A 20591-nucleotide genomic window follows, 5' to 3' on the forward strand; every position below is an offset into this window, starting at 1 on the left:
TCTACATTGAAAACTACAGTACTCTGAAAAAGGAGGTTGAAGAGGATAACAGAAGATGGAAATATATCCCTTGCACTTGGGTAAGAAGACTCAATATAGTGAAAATGACCATACTTCCAAAACTGTTACAGAGATTTAATGCAGTTCCAATCAAAAGTCCAACAACATATCTCACAGAATTGGAGAAAACAATTCTAAAATTCATTTGGAATCAGAAGAGATATATATCAACAAAGGTAATTCTGTGTAACAATGGCAAGGCAGGGAGCATCACAATCCTAGACTTGAAATTATACTACAAAGCTACTGTGATAAAAACAGCATGGTACTTTAAAAAAAAAAACCCTGAATATCAATAGAACAGATTAGAAGGTGGAACAGACTCCAGACATACTGAGCCATCATATCTTTGACAAAGAGCCAAAGATAGCCTCTTTAATTAATGGTACTGGAAAACTGACTTTGAACAAGCCAAAGAATAAATTTGGACTCATATCTTTCACTGTGCACTAAAGTCAAAGATCTAAATATTAAAACAGAAAATCTAAAATCAGCTGGAAGATAGAATAGGTACAGCCCTTGAAGACATTGGTGTAGGTGAAGACTTTATGAACAAAACACTGACTGCACAAAAACAATCCCAAAGTGTAAATAGTTCAAATCCCATCTTATTAAAAATGTTTTGCACAGCAAGAGGATCTACCAACAGAGTGGAAAAAACATACCATAGTATGGGAAAAAATTAGGGGAAGCTGTTCCTCAGACAAAGGATTACTATCAAGAACAAATACAGAACTCAGAAAAAATGAAGCCTCCCAATTTAAAGACCCAATCCAAAAATGGCCATCTGAAATGAATGCACACTTCTCTGATGAAGAAGTACAACCAGCAAATAAATATATGAAAAAATGTTCAACATCTCTGATCATTTAAATAATGATGATAATCCATCTCACCCCACAAAGAGTGACTATTATGAAATCAACCAATAACAAATGCTGGCAGGGCTGTGAGGAACAAGGAACCCTTCTTCACTGTTGGTGGGAGTGTAGAGTGCTGCAACCACTGTGGAAATCACTGTGGATATTCCTCCAAAAACTAGAACTAGAGGTCCCATTGGACCCAGCTATTTCCCTGGGTATTTTCCTGAAAGAATTAAAAACATCATACTGCATCAATACATAGACTCCCATGTGTATAGTGGCACAGTTTGTAGTAATCAGGTCTCAGAAACAGCCCAAATCCCCATCAACCAAGGAATGGATAAAGAAGATGTGTTTTTTTTTTATATACAATGGAGTACTACTCTGCCATACAGGATAAGCTTGAGACATTCCTACATAAATAGATGCACCTTGACACCGTCTTATTAAGTGAAGTAAATTGGACACACGTGTAAATATTGCATTTTTCCCTCTCATGTGAGAAATAGAAAGTGTAAATAACGAACAAAATGTATAATAGGTATTTGAAATACAAAAAAAAAAAATGCTCAAATGGGAAGGGAGCAGGAGAGGGTGGAGGCAGAAAGAAAAGAAGGAAAAAATGGAACTAAGCTTTTGTAAATGGGGAAGGGAGAAGAGGCTGAAGGAAGTATAGAGGAATAGCAAAAAAAAATGAAGTTATATCATGTACAGATACAAACTCTCTATGATAAATGTGATCATTATGTACATCTAAAATGTACCAATAAAATCTGATTGAATAAGAAAAGAATGTTGAAAATGTTTTTCTTTGAGAATATGTCAGTCATTTTGAAAGACTTCCTTGGAAACTTCTTGCCCTGGATAAGGCTCTATGAATTTGAGATTGGCTCTATGTGTAGCATAATGTTTTATATGATATGTTCCCTAGATTCTGGAGGATAGAATGTGAGGGTATCATAATTTTTTGTGCAATAAGAATGCTGTTCTCTTTTTATTGTAAGACAATCTGAGACTGTATTTATTTCCAATAGTGTGATTCAGTGTGTCATAGCTTGAGAACTTCAGAATGATGACTCAAAATGAAAAACAACATCACATACCCTGGACAGCAATCTTCATTTGGAGCAGTGTGCTAGGACTCTGCTCTGAATATGTCAACATTTTGGTCATTCTGGGTGGTGTACTGATTTGGGGCACAATAATTTTTTTTTTTTTTTTTTGTAGAATAGGTTAGTGCTCAGCAAACAATACACACTTGAGTTCAAAAGAAAAAATGGGAAAAGTCAAAGATCTAACTTCAACTGATTGTTGGTGAATGTTCATCTCTGCTCCATAATGAGACTGCAGAGAAGAGAGAAATTTCCCTGTGATGATGACTATGATGTAAACAATCCCCATATTTAACTTTACTAACTTCTCATCTTCCCCTGTCTCTTCACCTGTGATTGAACTACTCTGGACTGCAGAGGCACCCAGAATTATGTGTAATCTTAGGAATATATTTAACCTTCTGAGTGTGGGATCCCTTGTGAATGACAGTAAAACAGCCTTCTTACCTGACTAGCTTCCCTTTTGCTTCTTTTGGAGGAATTTTGTTTAAAATACAAGTTACCTCAAGGACTTAAGAATTGCTCTTCAAGATGTCACCATATGATTGTGATTTTCTTAGCTTTAAACTGAATGTAGAATTTCTAACATCTGAAGAAGCAAAGAAATATTTAGATGCAATTGTTTTGCATTTATCATAAATATGTGTAAAGATCCATGGAATCAAGATGGAGGTGAGAAAATAAACTGTGATTACCTCCACTACATTTCCCTGATTTCATGTAACTATCCCTGTGGTGGCCACAGGATGAATTTTATAAACTCTTTGGCCCTTAACAGTCTCATCACACAAAATGTTATTTGGTTTCCTCTCTTTGGAATTTTGAAGAACTTAATAATTGAGGTTAATATATTATCCTGAGGATGATTAAAAGGTTATTTGAAGTTTCTGTTGGACAACCTAATGGACATAGCATTGTAAGGAAATTCATATTTCAGCTTCTTTCCTCCCCAACTCCACTGCTTCTGGGCTTTGTGATTTGAAGATAGGTTTTATTTTTTATTATCTTTCATATGATTAAAATTGTTATTGTTAATTTTTCCTGCAAGTGATATTGAATCAGAATGCTTGATAAAATTAGAAAAAATACTGGTCTGATATGCTTGAGACATTTCTAGCTAAATGGATGCACCTTGATATCATATTCTTAACTGAAATAAATTCTTAACTGAAATAAATAAATAAATAAATCATATTCTTAACTGAAATAATAAAAAATATGTAAATATTGAATGGTTTCTCTGGTGTGGGAAACCTAAAGTGTAATAAAAACCAAAACACATCAACTTGATTTAATGTTCAATTACGTTTTTTCTATGAAACCAGACTCAAATTTCAAACAGCTACCTAAGTACAATCAAAGGAAGAATGGCTTAATTCTGTGCTTAGTTAGATTGCAAGAGTATAGTCTATGGTCTGTCAGAACCATTCGTTAAATATTTATCTGTTCCTGTGTTTTGTGGATAGTGATTTTCAGGGTCTCTGTATGAGCTCTGTTTAGATTCAATACAGACATACAATATCTGGGGCTGGGGATTTAGCTCAGTGGCACAGTGCCTGCCTGGCAAACGCAAGGTTGTGAGTTCTATTCCTGGTACCAGAGGAAAAAAAAAAAAAAAGAAATACAGTATTTGTCACTATTCCAGGCAACCAGTGCAACTATACTGTTATTGCTGTAGCAGTGAGTTGGAATCTAGTGTCAGAATTGTTATGCAAAAATATGTCCATACACATGGGTTTGGTGACCAAGACATGGAACTAATGTTTGAAGGAATCAAGCTCAACTCAGCTTTTACAAGAACAGTTAAGATATCTTAGGATGTGAGTCTCAACCTTCTTTCAGGACATATATCTGTGATTATTTAGGAGGCAGTGACCTTGGAGGATGTTGCTGTGAACTTCACCATGGAGGAGTGGGCTTTGCTGAATCCATCCCAAAAGAAGCTCTACAAAGATGTAATGTGGGAAACATGTATGAATATTACTGCTATAGGTAAGGTTGACATTGTTTTCTCATTTATGCAATCAGAGAGCATTGGTTCTTACACACTGATAGTAATTCACTCAATAGAATGTGAAAACATTTTGAAGAATATCCCATGCCTGTTTATATCATACCATGAATTTAACTACTCTCTGCTAATTGTTATCTAATGATATAGTGACTTTTGTATTTCCATTGCTACAATTCAGGAAAGACCTGGGACAATCAGCAAATTGAAGAAGAATACAAAAATTGCTCAAGAAATCTAAGGTAATTGGCATTCATAAGGAAAAGGAATATTCCCTAACAGTTGGTGTGTGAGCACAAATATTATAACCAAGGAAACTAGACAAATGATTTTATGTTCACATTTATTTAATCTCACAAAAATTCCCCTGTTGCATACAGGTTGTTTTTGTATAATCTGACATTGAATACAGAAATATTCCAATATAGGAAACTAACTTGATAGAGATGCTATGCAACAACAGACACTATCTCATACATCAGTATAAAAAACTTCATTCATGATCAATAACATGAAAATGTGTGAATTGCATTTAGCTATTATGTATAGGAATATATGAAAAGAATAAATTTTGAACACTGACAAACACATCTTCAAGTTGTCTATTTATATATATATATGAGTGAGACATACATTGTCTAAAAAATTGCTAACCTGAAAACAATATTGAAAAGACAAATTAATATTAGTGTTTTTCAAAACATCCTCCAGAGAATTGGATGCATTCATATTTTAAAATTCTTAGAAGGCAGCTATATACATTGTTGGTAGGAATATAAAATAGAACCATTTTGATAATCAATATACAGATGTCTCAAATGTAAAAATATGAGTTTGCATATGATCCAGGCAAACCTCCCTATGTAACAATTGAAAATTATCATATCTTAGTTGTATCTGCATACACATGCTCAAAGCAGGATGTGCATGGATAGTCACAATACTTAAGTTCTGGAAATAATTCATAAAACCTAAACTCTGCTAACAGCCTAGATGCCTACAGTGGAATGCATAGATAAAAAGATGTGGGATCATCTCCTCATAGTGGCGCCTTATAATCCCAGCATTCTGGTAAGCTGAGCGAGCAGGATGACAACATGAAATTTACCCTGACCAAATTAATGATCAAGGAGACCCTCAAAACAAGACATAGTGAATGTAGAAATTCACTTTAGTGCTAAGGTCCTTATTTAATTCTCAGCACTGAAAAACTGTGCTATATATTCAGCCATACAGAAAAATATCATATCTTTTCACACTCAAAAAAGATGGGACTCCATCTCATAATGTTAAGTGAAAAAAACCATACTTAGAAAATGAATTATCACATTTTTTTCTCTGAGATACCAAAATGTAAATTAAGGAGAAAAATTAAGGAACAAAATTAAGGAAAAGTGATAGAGAATAGAAAGGCTGACTTGTTGGGGATGAGAAGATGACCTGGGTAAGGAGAGAAGGGGAGACTGATGGGAAAAAAGGTGTCAAAAATGAAACTAGATCTAAAGTATTGTAAATATTCATCAATTTAAAATTCTCAAATTAATACCATCCTTTGGGGAATGTGTATTTTGGAGGCATCCTCTAGAGCATTCAGTGAATTCTTTCTAAAGCATTTGTAGGAGGCATCAAGCCAGAACTTGTCCTGGTAAATTATTTACACAGAGACTTTTTTATTATGATTGGTATTTTTGTTTTCTTTAAAGCAATGATTTTTTATTTTCTTTATAGCAATGAAGAGGTAGCCAGATGGTGTCAGTACAAACCTTGGAGTCAACATGTAAACCTGTTCCTTCGGGCTCCAGATGCTCATGTAGACATGCAGCAAGCTGTTGTAAATCAAGCTGAAAACTTTGCTTGTAGAAAGCCCCTGATTGGGCATTTATCACTAAATGTGTCTATTTTACCTCACATTGGCCTGAAGCCAGATGAGTATTTGGGATTTGATGTTAAGCCTTATCAATATAAGCAACATGGGAAAATCTTCTCTGAACATAGTGAAAAAACTCACCTTGGAGAGGAGACCATTGTAGGTGAGAAAAGTGTGAAAGCCTCCATAACTCCCAGTAGTGTTGAAATTTATGAAATTATTCACACTGGGAAGAAACCACATGTAAGTAAACAATGTGGGAAAACTTTCAAAACTCAAAGTTGTTATAAAATTCATGAAAGATTTTACATTGAGCAGAAACGCTATGTATGTAACCAGTGTGGAAAAGAGTTTGTTGGTAAGTCTGCATTTTGTAGACATAATAGAACCCACACTGGTGAGAAACCATATGTATGTAAGCAATGTGGGAAAGCGTTCACTTCAAACCAAAGTTGTCAAACTCATGAAAGAACTCACACTGGGGAGAAACCTTATATATGCAAGGAATGTGGGAAAGCATTCACTACACACCAATACTGTCAAAGACATGAAAGAACTCACACTGGGGAGAAACCTTATGTGTGCAAGGAATGTGGAAAGACATTCGCTTCACACCAATACTGTCAAATACATGAAAGAAATCACAGTGGGGAGAAACCTTACGTATGCAAGCAATGTGGGAAGGCGTTCACTATGCAAATTCATTATAAAATACATGAAAGAATTCACACTGGGGAGAAACCTTATGTGTGCAAGCAATGTGGTAAAGCATTCACTACACACAAATATTGTCAAAGACATGAAAGGACTCACAGTGGGGAGAAACCTTATGTGTGCAAGCAGTGTGGAAAAGCATTCACTTCAAAGAATACTTACAATGTACATGAAAGAATTCACACTGGGGAGAAACCTTATGTCTGTAGACAATGTGGGAAAGGATTCACTACATACAGTGGGCATCAAAGCCATGAAAGAACTCATACTGGGGAGAAACCTCATGTCTGTAAACAATGTGGGAAAGGATTCACTACACTCAAATATTGTCAAATACATGAAAGAACTCACACTGGGGAGAAACCTTATGTGTGCAAGGAATGTGGAAAAGCATTCATGAGAAAGAGTTCTTATAAAATACATGAAAGAACTCACACTTGGGAAAACCCTTATGTGTGCAAAGAATGTGGAAAAGCATTCACTACAAAGAGTTCGTATAACATACACCAAAGAACTCACACTGGGCAGAAACTTTTTGCATGCACATATTGTGAGAAGGCATTCATTACATACAGAGACTATCAAAGACATGAAAGAACTCACACAGGGGAGAAACCTTATGTGTGCAAGCAATGTGGGAAGGCATTCAGTACTCATGAATATTGTCAAATACATGAAAGAACTCACACTGGGGAGAAACCTTATGTGTGCAAGCAGTGTGGAAAAGCACTTAGTACAAAGAGTTCTTACAATATACATGAAAGAATTCACACTGGGGAAAAACCTTATGTATGCAAGGAATGTGGAAAAGCATTCACTAGAAAGAGTTCTTATAACATACATGAAAGAATTCACACTGGGGAGAAGCCTTATGTGTGCAAAGAATGTGGAAAAGCATTCACTACAAAGAGGTCTCATAATGTACATGAAAAAGGTCATTCAGGGGAGAAATCTTATGTGTGCAAGCAATGTGGAAAAACATTTACTATGAAGAGTTATAATATACATGAAAAAAGTAACACAGGGGAGGAACCTTACATTTGCAATCAATGTAAAGAATGTGTAGGCATTCTGTACACAACATGGTTGTCAAAGACATGAAAAAACTCACTGGGGTGAAAACTTATGTGTATAAATAATGTTGGAAGGCATTCACCACACACAAATATTGCAAATACATGAAAGAGCTCACGCAGGTTAGAATCCCTATGCATGTGAGTCATGTGGAAAAAGATTTGTTAGTAAGTCCTCATTTTATATACATAGATCTCACACTTAGGAGGATCCCTTTATATATAAGCAATGTGAGGAAAGCATTCAATGAACACAGAATCAACTACATGAAAGAGGTTACACTGGGGAGAAACTCTATATATGTAGGCCTGTTTTGGAAATCTTGTGAAAATTATTCATATAGTGGAGACCTGTACAAATTAAATGAAAAAGTCAGTGTCATCATTTCTTCATAAATTTTCCAGAAAATACACCACCAGATGGAGATATCCTAGAATATATTCCTTTTGTGTTTTTCAGTAAGTCACTTGTAAATATCTAAACTATGTATCTATAGTCTTTACTATAAAAAATATTGACATAATATATTTTTGTGTAAGCCATTTCTTTGAACTTAATATGCAGTATCTTCTAATTAAATAAGGGGTATTGAAATGTATTTCCCACTTCCAAGTAGGGTATTTATATGGTTTTTATTTTGTTTTTACTATTCAGAAGTATAGGCCATTAAAAAATAAATTTTGTTTTTTTATTGATGGGATTTCCTACTAGCTTTGAAAAATTTTTGTAGTGTATGTACTTCACATTCTTTGCAAAAAATTTTTTGAGTGTTTAAGTTATATATATTTATGTACACCTATTTAGAGATATGTGAACATGATTTTTTGAAAAACTGAATTGTTTTAACACAACTTGTAGATTAGCAAATGTTTGGTTTTATAATGTTAATAGGATAATAGGATATCTGGATATTTCCCAACATAATTAAATTATATCAAGTATATAGTTTTGTCTATTTTGTTTTCAAGCCATTGTCAGTATTATGATTTACATAAAATTTTTCTTTCCATCATCATTTGACTTTTCATGCTTATATTGTTATGACTGCAATGGTGGTAATTTTACCACCACTTATGCCAAAAACTAAACCATACTGCTGTTTTTGATTGTGTGAAATCAGATGGACCATGACTTGTCTGTAAAAGTATATCCTGAATTGCAGTAATGTATCCATCAGTGTTTACTAGAGAAACAAGCTTAATGTGAGACATGTGTAAGAATGTATACTATTGACTTACAAGGGCTTCCCACACAGTCAAGTGTGGAAGAGGGCAAAGGGTCTGTCTTTGCACTGGATAGCCAAAAACTCCAGTTGAAGGCCTGGAGCCCACTATAGTCGCCCATGCAAGTCTGTATCAGATCAAAGGTCTATGCCAGAAGACTGAGTGGTTTGAGCTAGGGGCTGAAGAGTCTGCCCTGGAAGGCTAAAGAGTCTGTGCTGGAAGTCAGGAGATTACTTCCAAGGTTATGGTGAATACTGGAGCTCTTGCAAAGAAACAGAAGCAAGCCTTCCTCTCTCATTTCTTTTTTATAACATTCTGGCCACCACCCTCCCTAGAGTGGGTCCTCCACACACATAATTTTGCTGGACAAGTTTAGTTGGGCATGTAGTACTCTAGTTGACACAATCAGTTATCTATCACAATCCACCTCTTGACAATTTCACAACCATACACGATTCTTTAAACCATAGACTCCAGCTGCAAAAACAAGCTCAAATATGCCTAACATGTTATAACTGTCCTAAATACAAATGGAAACACATTAAGTCCCTCTCCAGAAAACAAGGGAAGTTTTCTTTGGGTGATGCTTCTAACATTTGATAACTTGAACAATATAGCATAAGATTAACAAGGCTTAACCAATATTAAGGCTATAAACATATAACATTGGAAGCATATTAGGAAAGAACTATTACAATTACAATCTTTGTTTCTGTAGCTGATCATAGGATCATTGCTGTAATTTAGATCTACTTTGTACTACCCATTCAGTATTTGCTTGACCTTCAGCAAGAACCTCAGCTCATCTTGGTTCTTCCTTGGTATTGGACCCATACCTCCATTCTTAAAAGTGCTGATCATTTAACATTCTGCCTGTATTGGATTGTTATAGGTTTTCCTTTGACTAGTAACAAAGCATACTTATAGTAGGAGGTTCACCAAGGGGTCTGCTGCACTCAAAGTATATTTTTCCTCTCCTCAATTGTGGAGTAATAATCTGATTTTACATTGACAGTCTGGATTAATCACCCCTATCAACACTGCAACTTCCTTTTCAACTTGATTCCTCAGAGTCACAAGGAGACCAAAATGACCAGGAAGAAGTTTTTGTTTCAAGTTTAGTGGTGTCCTTGTTGTGCTTCCTGGTACAAGTCTCCCCACCACACACAGGAACCAAGACTTCTAAGTGAGCAGAGCATAACGCCATGAGACTTGGGTGCAAAATTTTGCTAGTAAATCACTTTGGTAAAGTTGAGTGGTACCACTCTTATTTCCACCCCTTCTTACCTGAATCTATGAATCCTGGCTGTGGGAAACATAGTACCAAATAGTAGACGCTGATTCAAAACATGTGCAGCCTTCTGAAGAATCTTGACCTAGACATGAAAGCTTTTGCCACCTAACTGGTGCTGCAGTTGTGTCTTCAAAAGGCCATTCCACCTTTCCATCAATCCAGCTCCTTCTAGGTTTTGATGAACATTGCAAGACCAGTGAATCCCATGAGCAGAAGCCCACCTCCTCACTTCTTTGGCCATCTCATGAGTTCTTTGGTGTGAGATCCAATGCTGTTTGGAATTCTATGATAATTAATAAAGCATTTTAATCCATGGGTAGGAGTGTTGGAAGAAGCAATACAGGCAAGAAAGGGAAATTCATATCCAGAATGAGTATGCCAGTAAACCCAAAGAACACTCCCTTCCATGATGGAAGGGGTTTAATCTGATTAACCTGCCACTAGATCAAAGGCTGATCTTACCAAAGGATGGGGGCAAACTGGAGAAAGAGTGGTGGTCACTGCTGGTGACCTAGTTAGCAGTTAGCAATGGTTGTAGCCACATCTGGCTTGGTGAGTGGGAGTCCATGTTGCTGAGCATGCAAACCCTCCAACCCTTTCAATATGACTACTCTGTTCATGGGACAACTGGGCAATTACAAGAGTAGCTAAAGGGAGTTGAGAGCTATCTATAAGTCAGGTCATCTTATCCTCTTTATTGTTAATTTCCTCTTCTCCAGAGGTCTGTTTTTGGTGAGTTTCTTCATGGGATAAAACTATTTTTAAATCCTTTGCCCATATAGATAGGTCTATCCACATACCACATCCCCAGAGATCTTTGTCATCAATTATCCAGTTATGTTCCTGCACGCTCCTGACATCCGAAGAGACAATTGGCTACAGTCCATGAATCAGTATACAGTTGCATATCTGGTCATTATTCCTACCAGGCAAAATGTATTCCCAGGTGCCTTGCCCAAAGTTCTGTCTACTGGGAAGATTTTCCTTCACCACTGTCAATAAGGGACGTCTTGGTAAGGAGTTGTAATACTGCAGCTGTCCTCTTTCAGGGGATGCTTGCATAACATGCAGAGCCATCAGGAAACAGTTACTGGCCTTTTTCTCTCTAATAGTTGTTCATATGGTATGACTCATGAGGCCTTAGGTACATGTTGGGAAATATAATATGATTATGCAGGAGTAAGAACCATCTACATGTGTGAAACTTCTTCATGTAACTTACTTGTACCCTCTGGACCTGCTCTGTCTCAATCGTGTGCATATTATTTCAATTTAATGCCTCACTGTGGCTATGCAGATCACGTGATTACTTGGTGGACCTGATAACACTCAGCTCATGATAGGCACCTTAGGTTACATGATAACCTGGTGTCCCATGGTCAAGTATTCAGTTTCTACTATTGCCTAGTAGCAGGCCAAGAGCTGTTTTCCAAAAACAGAGTAATTGCAGATAGTGGTAGAGTCTTCCTCCAAAATCCTAAAGGTCCCTATAGGAATTTACATATGAAGGCCAGCCAGAGAATACAGTTAGCATCCCTACCTGCTAGTGACACTTGAAATACCATTGGATCTGCTGGATCATATGACCCCAGTAGTAGAGCAGCCTGGACCTGTTACAGAGCCTTTTCTTATTCAGGGCCTGACTTAAAATTAGCAGCATTTTGACTTACTCAGTAAATGTGCCATAGTAAAACACATTAGTGAAGAATGTATTACCTCCAATTTCCAAACAGGCCAACTGGGCATTGTACCTCTTTTCTGGTCCTAAGGGGAGCCAGATCAACAATGTATCTTTTACGTCAAAAGGGTATCTCTACATACCCCACACCACTGGACTCCAGAAATTTCACTGAGGTAGAAGGACCTGCCATTTTAGTATGATCTGTTTCTCATCCTTTGTCTATGAAATCCTTTCCTGCTAAATCCAAAGTGGTTGCTACCTCCTGCTCACTTGGTCCAGTTGTCATAATATTATCAATGTAATGAACCATGTGATGCCTTCTGGAGGAGAATGGCTATCAAGATCCCTGAAAAGTAAGTTGTGACACACTGCCGGAACATTAACAACCCTAAAGTAAGATAGTAAAAGTGTATTGCTGGCTTTGCCCACTGAACACAAATTGTTTGTGATGGGCCTTATAGATAAGTGTTGAGAAGGAAGGCATTTTCCAAAGCCTTGTACCAAGTACCAGGAGATGTGTTAATCTCCTCAAGCAAAGACACCACATCCAGTACAGCAGCTTCAACTGGAGTCACAACTTGATTCAGTTTATGGTATGTACCATCATTCTCCTAGATCCATTCATCTGTGTACAGGCCAAATTGGAAAATTAAATGGAGATGTAGTGGGGACTACCACCTCTGCACCGTTCAACTTATTGATAGTGGCAATAATCTCTGCAATCTCTCTAGGAAAGCGAGGTTTTTAAAATTTACTATTTTGTTCAACAAAGCCAACTCCAATGACTTCTGTTTGGTCTTTCCAAGAATATTAGCCCTCATGCTATGCTTTAAGGAACCAATGTTAGGGTTCTGCCACATACTAACTATATCTAACCCAACTGGCATTCTGTACCTGGGAAAGTAACTACAGAATGAAATTGAGAATCTAATGTAGCAACAGAGAGTTGAACCTTTGCTCAAACTTTTTCCATTCATGTAAACTCCATGGCCCCTACTCTTACTGGAGGCCCACAGTGATAACTTGCATCTTTGGGAATCAGAGTTAGCTCAGAACCAGTGTCCTATAGTGTGCAAAATGTCTGATTATTTTCCCTACCTCAGTGTACAGGTATTCTGGTAAAAGGCCTTTGGTCTTTTTTGGAGAAGGATGGCAGAAAGATTAACCATATAAATTTTAGATGGTACACCGGGGTCATTGCTCAACAGAACTTGGTCTTCCCTTTATTTAAGGAGTTCTGTGTCTGTAATCTAACTGAAACCCAGGAACTGCTTGAAGGGGCCAATTCCCTGTCACTACAATTTCAAGCAAATTTTTATTTCACTTGCTCCTATATTTTTCTGATTTTGTAAGCCCAATAGAAAATTTTGTAGGCTTCCCCTCTATTTCACTTTTGGGAACACCATGAGTAATAGGCAAACATCAAACCTACAATTGTCAGAACATTCTGATCCTTGTTCTGCTTCTGTTGTCTATTTTGGTAGATGTGTGAACTTTGCTTTTGCTGATTACCTGACTGCTTGACTGCTGCTACTCTAAGATTCATTCAAATCCATTGCCATTAAATTTTCCATTTAAACATCTGCAATCCCCACAAAAAGTTCTGGCATAAAAAGAGCATTGACAGGGCTCTTCAGGGAAGCTGGCACTCCTCTCATGAATCCCCCTCTCTGTTTCAGTGAAGGATATATTTTCTGAACATTCCAACATGGCAGATTACAGTTGACACTGATGCAGAGTTCAGGACCAGGCCAAACAGAAGACAACAACATCAGAGGAACTTTGGGAAGCAGCTTATTATACTAGTGGGCTGGGGAACACAGAGGTTCAACTCAGTATCCCCATTCTGAGATTACCAATTGCTTATACAGGTTTTTAGGAGGTAGTACATAAGGCAGATAACACAACCTTCTACAGTTGGTTATACATGTCTTTGTAATTAATTGCTAGGCAGAATTTACTCTTACAGGAACTAATAATGTCACTATCGTATAACATGGGGGAAAAATTCAATCATTGTCCGAAACTGGGCAGATGTGTCCTTGAGGTGGTAACTCTCTGGAACTTGAAAGTAAGCAAAACATCACTGTCTGGCTAAGCTGCACTTATCTCGCAGCTGGCTGTGAGGGTGCCATGGCTCATGAAGCTTTGTAGCTCTCTGATCATGAGAACCAAATGTGTTTCCCAGTCTCATCCTTGAACAGTGTTAGAAATATGCAAGTGTTAGAAGTATAGGATTAAAATGTTCATTACATTTAAAATAATCTCTACAACATGACTTTCCAGATCCTTTCCAGCATTCCCTTTTCCCGATGCCTCTGAATCCCCTCATCATCAGTAAAGCATAAAATGCCAGACATCTCTAACTCATCCACACTGTGCCATATTTGGGTCCATACTTCTGCCAACCAGTGAAAGAAACTATTAAAATCTTTCTTTACTCCATGAGCTGCAACATTGAATTTAGAATTACTGGTCTGCAGTACCATATCAGCAAATCCAGCCCGATCCAGGGGCGTGATTTTGCCACCATTATCCAACACACATAAAATCCATTCCCACATTGCTCATTAAGCCTCTACTTATCAGAGTTACAAAACTCAAGATCTTCTCTGGGAGAATAGTGAATTTCCCCATCACACTGTGTACCTCACCTGTAGGAGTCTCTTGTGATTTGAGCCTGGTGATAGAGGCAAATGTAGTGGTGACAGCGGTTCCTGAATAGTGTCAGAATCATCATCCTTGGTCAACACAGGATTAGTTTCCTCAGGTATACTAGCAGAAGCTAGCTTCACAGAAGTGCAATTGGGTAATCCACCACCACTGTGGGTGGGGAAATCTCTTCCTCTTGCAAAACAATCTTATGACACTCCAGATGTTCAACACCCTCAGCTGTATTCGAATCCTCCTAAATGTCTCTATCCCAGTTTACAGGATCCCAGTTTTTTCTGATCAGTGCCCTCACTTTACTTCAGATACACTTTGAGGCTGAGCATTAATCTTACACTGCATTTCAGCTTGTAAAGTTATGAAGACCTGTTTAGGTTCTTTTTTTTCTTTTTTTCTTTTTTTTTCAATCTTGGTCAAGTGCTTAAGAGAGAAGATTCTCTTTCAGGACACACTTAGAAAATTTTAAGGGTTTTCTTTTTTCTTTTGTACCAGGAATTGAACTCAGGACCTTGCGCTTGCCAGGTAGGTGCTGTGCCTCTAAGCTATCTTCCCAGCAAAAATTTTTAAGTTTTTATGTGTGTCTTGAGCTGGGAATTTGAAACTTTGTGCTCCTTATTTTCCTTTGTTAGTTTGTCCACAGAGTTAGAAGAATTTGATTGGCGGTAGGTGAGTTAAGCTCACTGTCTTCCTTCTTTATTTATGCAGAGATGCTAAGAGTAACCAGGCATTGTCACTGTATTTCTCACTCTGCTAAAAACATTTACAGTTTCATATATGAAGTTGCTAAATTCTTTACATTTCATAAGTGGTAAATTAGGGCAATCAAATGGATCTACATCATGTATTACTTTAAGAGTTCACAACAAGGACTACCTGAATTCACCACAGTAATAGAAGGACAGACCATCATAGTATCTTTCAATCTCATTAAATTAGAGAGAAAACTCCAGAAACTCCTAAAGTTATTAAATGATTCCATCTTTTCAATTCTGTTTTTCTATAATCACTCCCAGTGCCAAAATCTGTACCAGTCAGTGCTTAGGAGGGACACAGATTTAATGTAAGTTACACAAATATATTTAAAAGCTTGGAGCACAGTGGCCACTCACAAAATCAGATGTGGAAGAGTGCAAAAGGTTTGTCCATGAACTGGAGATCTGACACATCCAGTTGAATGCCTGGAGCCCACTGTAGTGTTTTGTGTTCTGACAAGTCCATGTCAGGAGGCTGAAGAGTCTATGCCAGAACGCTGAACTATCTGTGCAGGAGGCTGGGGAGTCTGTGCTGAGAGCCAGGAGACAGCATCCAAGGTGAAGGTGAATACAGACAGCCCTCCAAAGGAAAAGAAGCAAGCTTTCCTTCCTTCTTCATTTCTCTTTTATACCACTGTAGCAACAATATTCTTTATAATTGATCTTCTACATGCAAAGCTATGTGTTTTCAATTTACTTGGGCATTTCTTTCTCAAGTTTCCATAGTTAACTATTTTAAGTAATAAATCTCTCCCAAAAAAGTGCAAATGATGGTATGATTTATCAGCAAAAACTTTGTCAAAGGAATTTTTGTCCACAATGGCATTGTTTGGGGAGAATGATTGTTACTGGGTATCGTGAGGCTAATGCCTTTATTCTATTCCCTGATACTGGCTATGCATTGCCTTTGGTAATTATTATTGTTTTTACCAAGAAGGTGCAATAATGGCATGAAAGAAAATGAAAAGTCAATTTAGTTAAAAGAGGAAATAAAACTAATATAAGCTTCAGATTGTGTTCTGTTTTACCAATTTTAGAGAAATTTACACAGTGTCTTATTTCATGATCCTTAAGGAGCACTGTCTGATGTTTGAGGAATGTGACCTACATTTTGAACACATAGCCTTATGTAAGCTGTGAGCATGAGGCCAACTTGTTGTTCTTGACTTGTATTTTGCCTTTCTTTTAAACAGTGAAATATTTTGTAAAATAGTTTATACAGTGTTCTTCAATACAAAGGCTTCTCAATTCCTGAGGTATTTACATTGCTATAAAGTGTGGTAATATGAAAATATAAGTGAACAATGAGCATTTTCAAATAGCATGCAGTATAGAAACTGTCCCTCTAGAGAGGAAATGAAAGGATCACTGATGAGTTGGAAAAGTTGTCAGCTGAGACTCAGTGGGATAAAGAAGATGTATGGGTGAAGTTTTTTTAAACACCATGTTGCTTTGCTGGGCCTGCATCAGGACCCTGCTGTGCTCAGTCAAGAGTTATGAGGAGCCCCAGGGTGTGTGTGTCTTGCACAGTAGCATGAGAGTTTTCAGAAAGCACCAAGTCCTTGATCAGTTTCACTCACTAGAGACTGTAATTTCACAGGAGCCTCACACGGCCCAGCTCAGAACTAGGCCTTGTGAATGTGTGTGTGCTTCCCTATGATGTTTTGTTAAGCTCTAGAAGGGAAGAGATTGATGGCTCCAAATGAATGGAAATGATAAGGACATTCATAGTCAATTAGCCATTTTGATCAGTGCATACAGTGTGCGTGTGATGAAATCACAGTTAATTCTGCTAATAGGTATAATTGATACAGTTTGAAATAAATGATTGCATAATTACCGCTGCATTCCCTAATTTGTACCTTTGGAAACCAGAGGGCAGATTGTGGAGTCCACATTGTTGGGGTCTCACAGTGGATAGGGACGGAGCTGGCCTCTGATCTCCACCACTGCTTACCTCTGCGATCTCATGCATAGTCCCAGACCTCAGAATGGAAGCTGTCAGGTGTATAGTTCAAGAGGACTTAGTTTCTAAGGCAGGAATAATGTCTCCATCACTAGGGAGGCCTCTTCTGCAAACCACTGACAGTGCATTAATGGCCAGGGGTTATGAATGTTGTTGCTCTAATGAGATAGAAAATATGTCACTTAAACTACCATCTACCAATACTGAACAAAAACTGGACATTTCAGAAATATGTAACTGAGTCCTTGAAGATTGGTCTCTGGTCACATGAATCAGTGAGCACAGTGATTTTACTAGCTTTCCTTTTCTAGTTCTGAGGAGGTTCATGCTCATTAATGTCCTATAAGCAAGGTGGGAGTCTACAAGCCTAGGGTGTTCATGCAAAACCTCATATTTCTATGGGAAAATCAAGGATTTCATGCTGAGTTGTATTTCAGTAATGCTGGAAATTGACATCATGTGAGCAAAACTGTCTACATCATGCTAAAAGTAAAGGGTATGCTTCTAATTGTGAACACATTTCCTTTCAAAGAGACTCTTCAAATGCACACTCCTAGTGCACTTCACATGGAGAAATGTAAAGCCACCACGAGTCACTCAAGAACTTTTAACTTATGACAAATCTTGTGTCAGAGTCAGTTTACTGTGAACTAAATGGTATTACAACATTTTATTGCTGCCACAGTATTTTGCGATATCTATATTTCTAAAATGATCTTAGGAAAATGGAAAGGGATTTGAGTTGGAATCCTTCATGTGAGATCATATGTACATATCTATGTTTACCTGTAGCATCTATCATGTTGCGTGAATGCATCTCTATGTACTTATGCCCACTACTAAACAAATGCCTACTACTATATATGAACTGTCCTGCTAATCCCTGAGAGCTGAGGAGGGGTTACTATAACCCCCAATTTTTTCTTCATGTGTGAATCTATCTAGCTTCGTGAAAGATTTCCTGCCTTATGCCTTTTCCCAGAAGAAGAGGACCCGGGTACTGGCACAGTGGACCCCAGTAAGAGCTCTGAGCTCTTTGAGGGCACAACCAGTGCCATCCACCTAGAGGAACAACAGGGACCACCTCCCTCTCACTCATGCTTTCCTATACAATGTACATATTTCATGCAAATACCTAATTAGACAACCAAATTAAAACACAGCAAGACTTTGATTAAATTTAGCTTCCCTATCAATCTTGAAGGTAGCTTCTGGAATTATTGGGCCTAATCTGCAAGAACATGAAACAATCCTGGTTCCTCCTCTTCCTGGTGGTGGTTCCCAGAGGTGCAAATTTCAGAGTTTCAGACGGGAAGACATGGAAAAGCTATATCTGACCTAGGACTCACTGGTTTTCTGATACAAGTGTCCTGTCCCCGCTTCAGCTGCAGGAGTCAGGGCCTGGCCTGCTGAACCCCTCACAGACCCTACCCCTCACCTGCTTCCCTCTAGTTAGTCCATCACCAGTGGTTACTACTGGAGCTGGATCCACCAGACTCAAGGGAAGAGGCTACAGTGGATGGGGTGGATTAGTAATGTTGTATACACAGCTTATAATCCATCCTTGAAGAGCCGAATCGGCATCTCTAGAGACACGTTCAAGAACCGGTTCTCTCTGCAGCTTAATTCTGTGACAACTGAGGATACAGCTGTGTATTACTATGCAAGAGACACAGTGAAAAAACATCAGTGGGAGGCGAGACACAAACCTCCATGCAGGGACTCCCAGGACCAGCAGGGGGCGATGGAATTCCACTGAGCACCAGGAAGTGTCCCAGAAACAGGTGCAGAGAAGGAAGCTGGGGAGTGAGGAATTTCTGTCAGCCTCTGAGCTGCTTCTCTGTGTGAACATCATATGGCCTGCACTGACACTGTTGTATATCTACTACAGTTGATTTATGAAGGACCACTTACAAAGAAAATACATGGCATTGTCTTTGTTAAATTTTCATTCATATATGTATGTGTTTAGTTGTTAACTTATTTCTGTCCATGCTTTGTCATTTGAATGTTTTTGAAAACCAAACCAATCTTGCACCACTCAAAGCAGATGGTGAATTTTCCTCAGTCAGGTTATCGTGGGAAAAATTGAATCAACAGTAGCCACGAGGTCAGGAAAAGAAAGGAAATTCTATTGATGCTAGCGGACCCTGGAGAACTTATCTCCAAAATCTGAGGTGAGGTCTACAGAGAATTTGTCTTTTGATAGGTTGATGAGCAGAAGTTACAAGTATGAGATAAGCTTCTACTTGAAGGTCACCTTGAAGTAGAATGTGTATCTTGTGGTGAGCACAGCTGTAGGAAGCAAAGTTGTTTTTAGCACATTCACAGAAGTTTCAATTTGATGACAAATCATATAATTTAGCTGAGTTCAGTGGCAGAGAACAGAATGACTGCAGCTTTATTGAACAAAATGGCTGCAGTTAAGTCAGGATTTCTGCTTCAAGGTGACTTTGGAATTTCAAGTCATCATCAACTAAAATTTAATTTAGCCAGATGTTGTGGTTCACTCTCATAATGCCAGCACTCAGGAGGTGGAGGCAGGAGAACTGCTGCGAGTTCAAGGTCATTTTGGTTTACACAGTAACCTCAAGACCAACCTAGAAAAAATAGTGAGACCCTGTCACTAAACTGTGGTAAACACATAATTGGTAAACACATAAAGGCTAAAAATTACTGAGCTATTGGGTGGAGGGAAAAATGTCAGTTTGACCCAAGAAAGAGAAACTGTGCTTGATTGTTAGTTTAGTTTGAAAACAACATATGCGTCTAAGAACATTTTGAACTTTGCAACACCTGCTTGCAGGAACCGATAGGTTCTGCTTTTCTGCCCTTGCAAAAAAGAAATTGCTCACCCGTGCCAACCAGGATGTGGTTTTCAAGCTTAAAAGCTCAAACTTTCTTCGGTTCAGAGCTGTTCAGCATCTCCCTGCATGGAGAACAGACTGACAGCCGCCGGCCCGGCTAATAAAGACTCTTAAAATTCCAATTTGGATTCTGGTCTTGGTTCTTTACTCAGGGTAACCCATTACATAAACATTATATAATCTTAACAATGATCATCCATCACTGCTTGTCTGGGTGCCACTGCAAGCTGGTGTCTGGGCTCACACTGAGATCTTCTCTCTTCATCTCTTGCATAGTAATACAGGGAAGTGTCCATTGTTGTCACAGAGGTAAGTTGTAGAGCATAACAGTGGTAATTATTATTTCATTATTATTATAACAATAATAATGTACATACATGAAAATCAATTTGCTAATTTTATCACCATGAAGGTGGGTTGTCTAATGAAGGAATAAA

At 38.0% G+C, this 20591-nt stretch overlaps 1 protein-coding gene across 1 annotated transcript in view; it reads left to right on the forward strand.

Moving 5' to 3' along the window:
* The window catches only part of LOC102025187 (zinc finger protein 709-like), a 35529-nt gene extending 15253 nt beyond the window's left edge, over nt 1-20276 (forward strand). Inside the window, exons 2-4 of the mRNA XM_005413488.2 lie at nt 3901-4027; nt 4228-4288; nt 5775-20276. Coding sequence (XP_005413545.1) covers nt 3901-4027; nt 4228-4288; nt 5775-7728 — 2142 coding nt within the window. The 3' untranslated portion in view covers nt 7729-20276. The remainder of the gene's footprint in view (nt 1-3900; nt 4028-4227; nt 4289-5774) is intronic.
* The last annotated feature ends 315 nt before the right edge of the window (nt 20277-20591 follow it).

This window comes from Chinchilla lanigera, unplaced genomic scaffold, assembly GCF_000276665.1.
Source record: "Chinchilla lanigera isolate Chin_1 unplaced genomic scaffold, ChiLan1.0 scaffold00168, whole genome shotgun sequence".
Taxonomy (NCBI): Eukaryota; Metazoa; Chordata; class Mammalia; order Rodentia; family Chinchillidae; genus Chinchilla; species Chinchilla lanigera.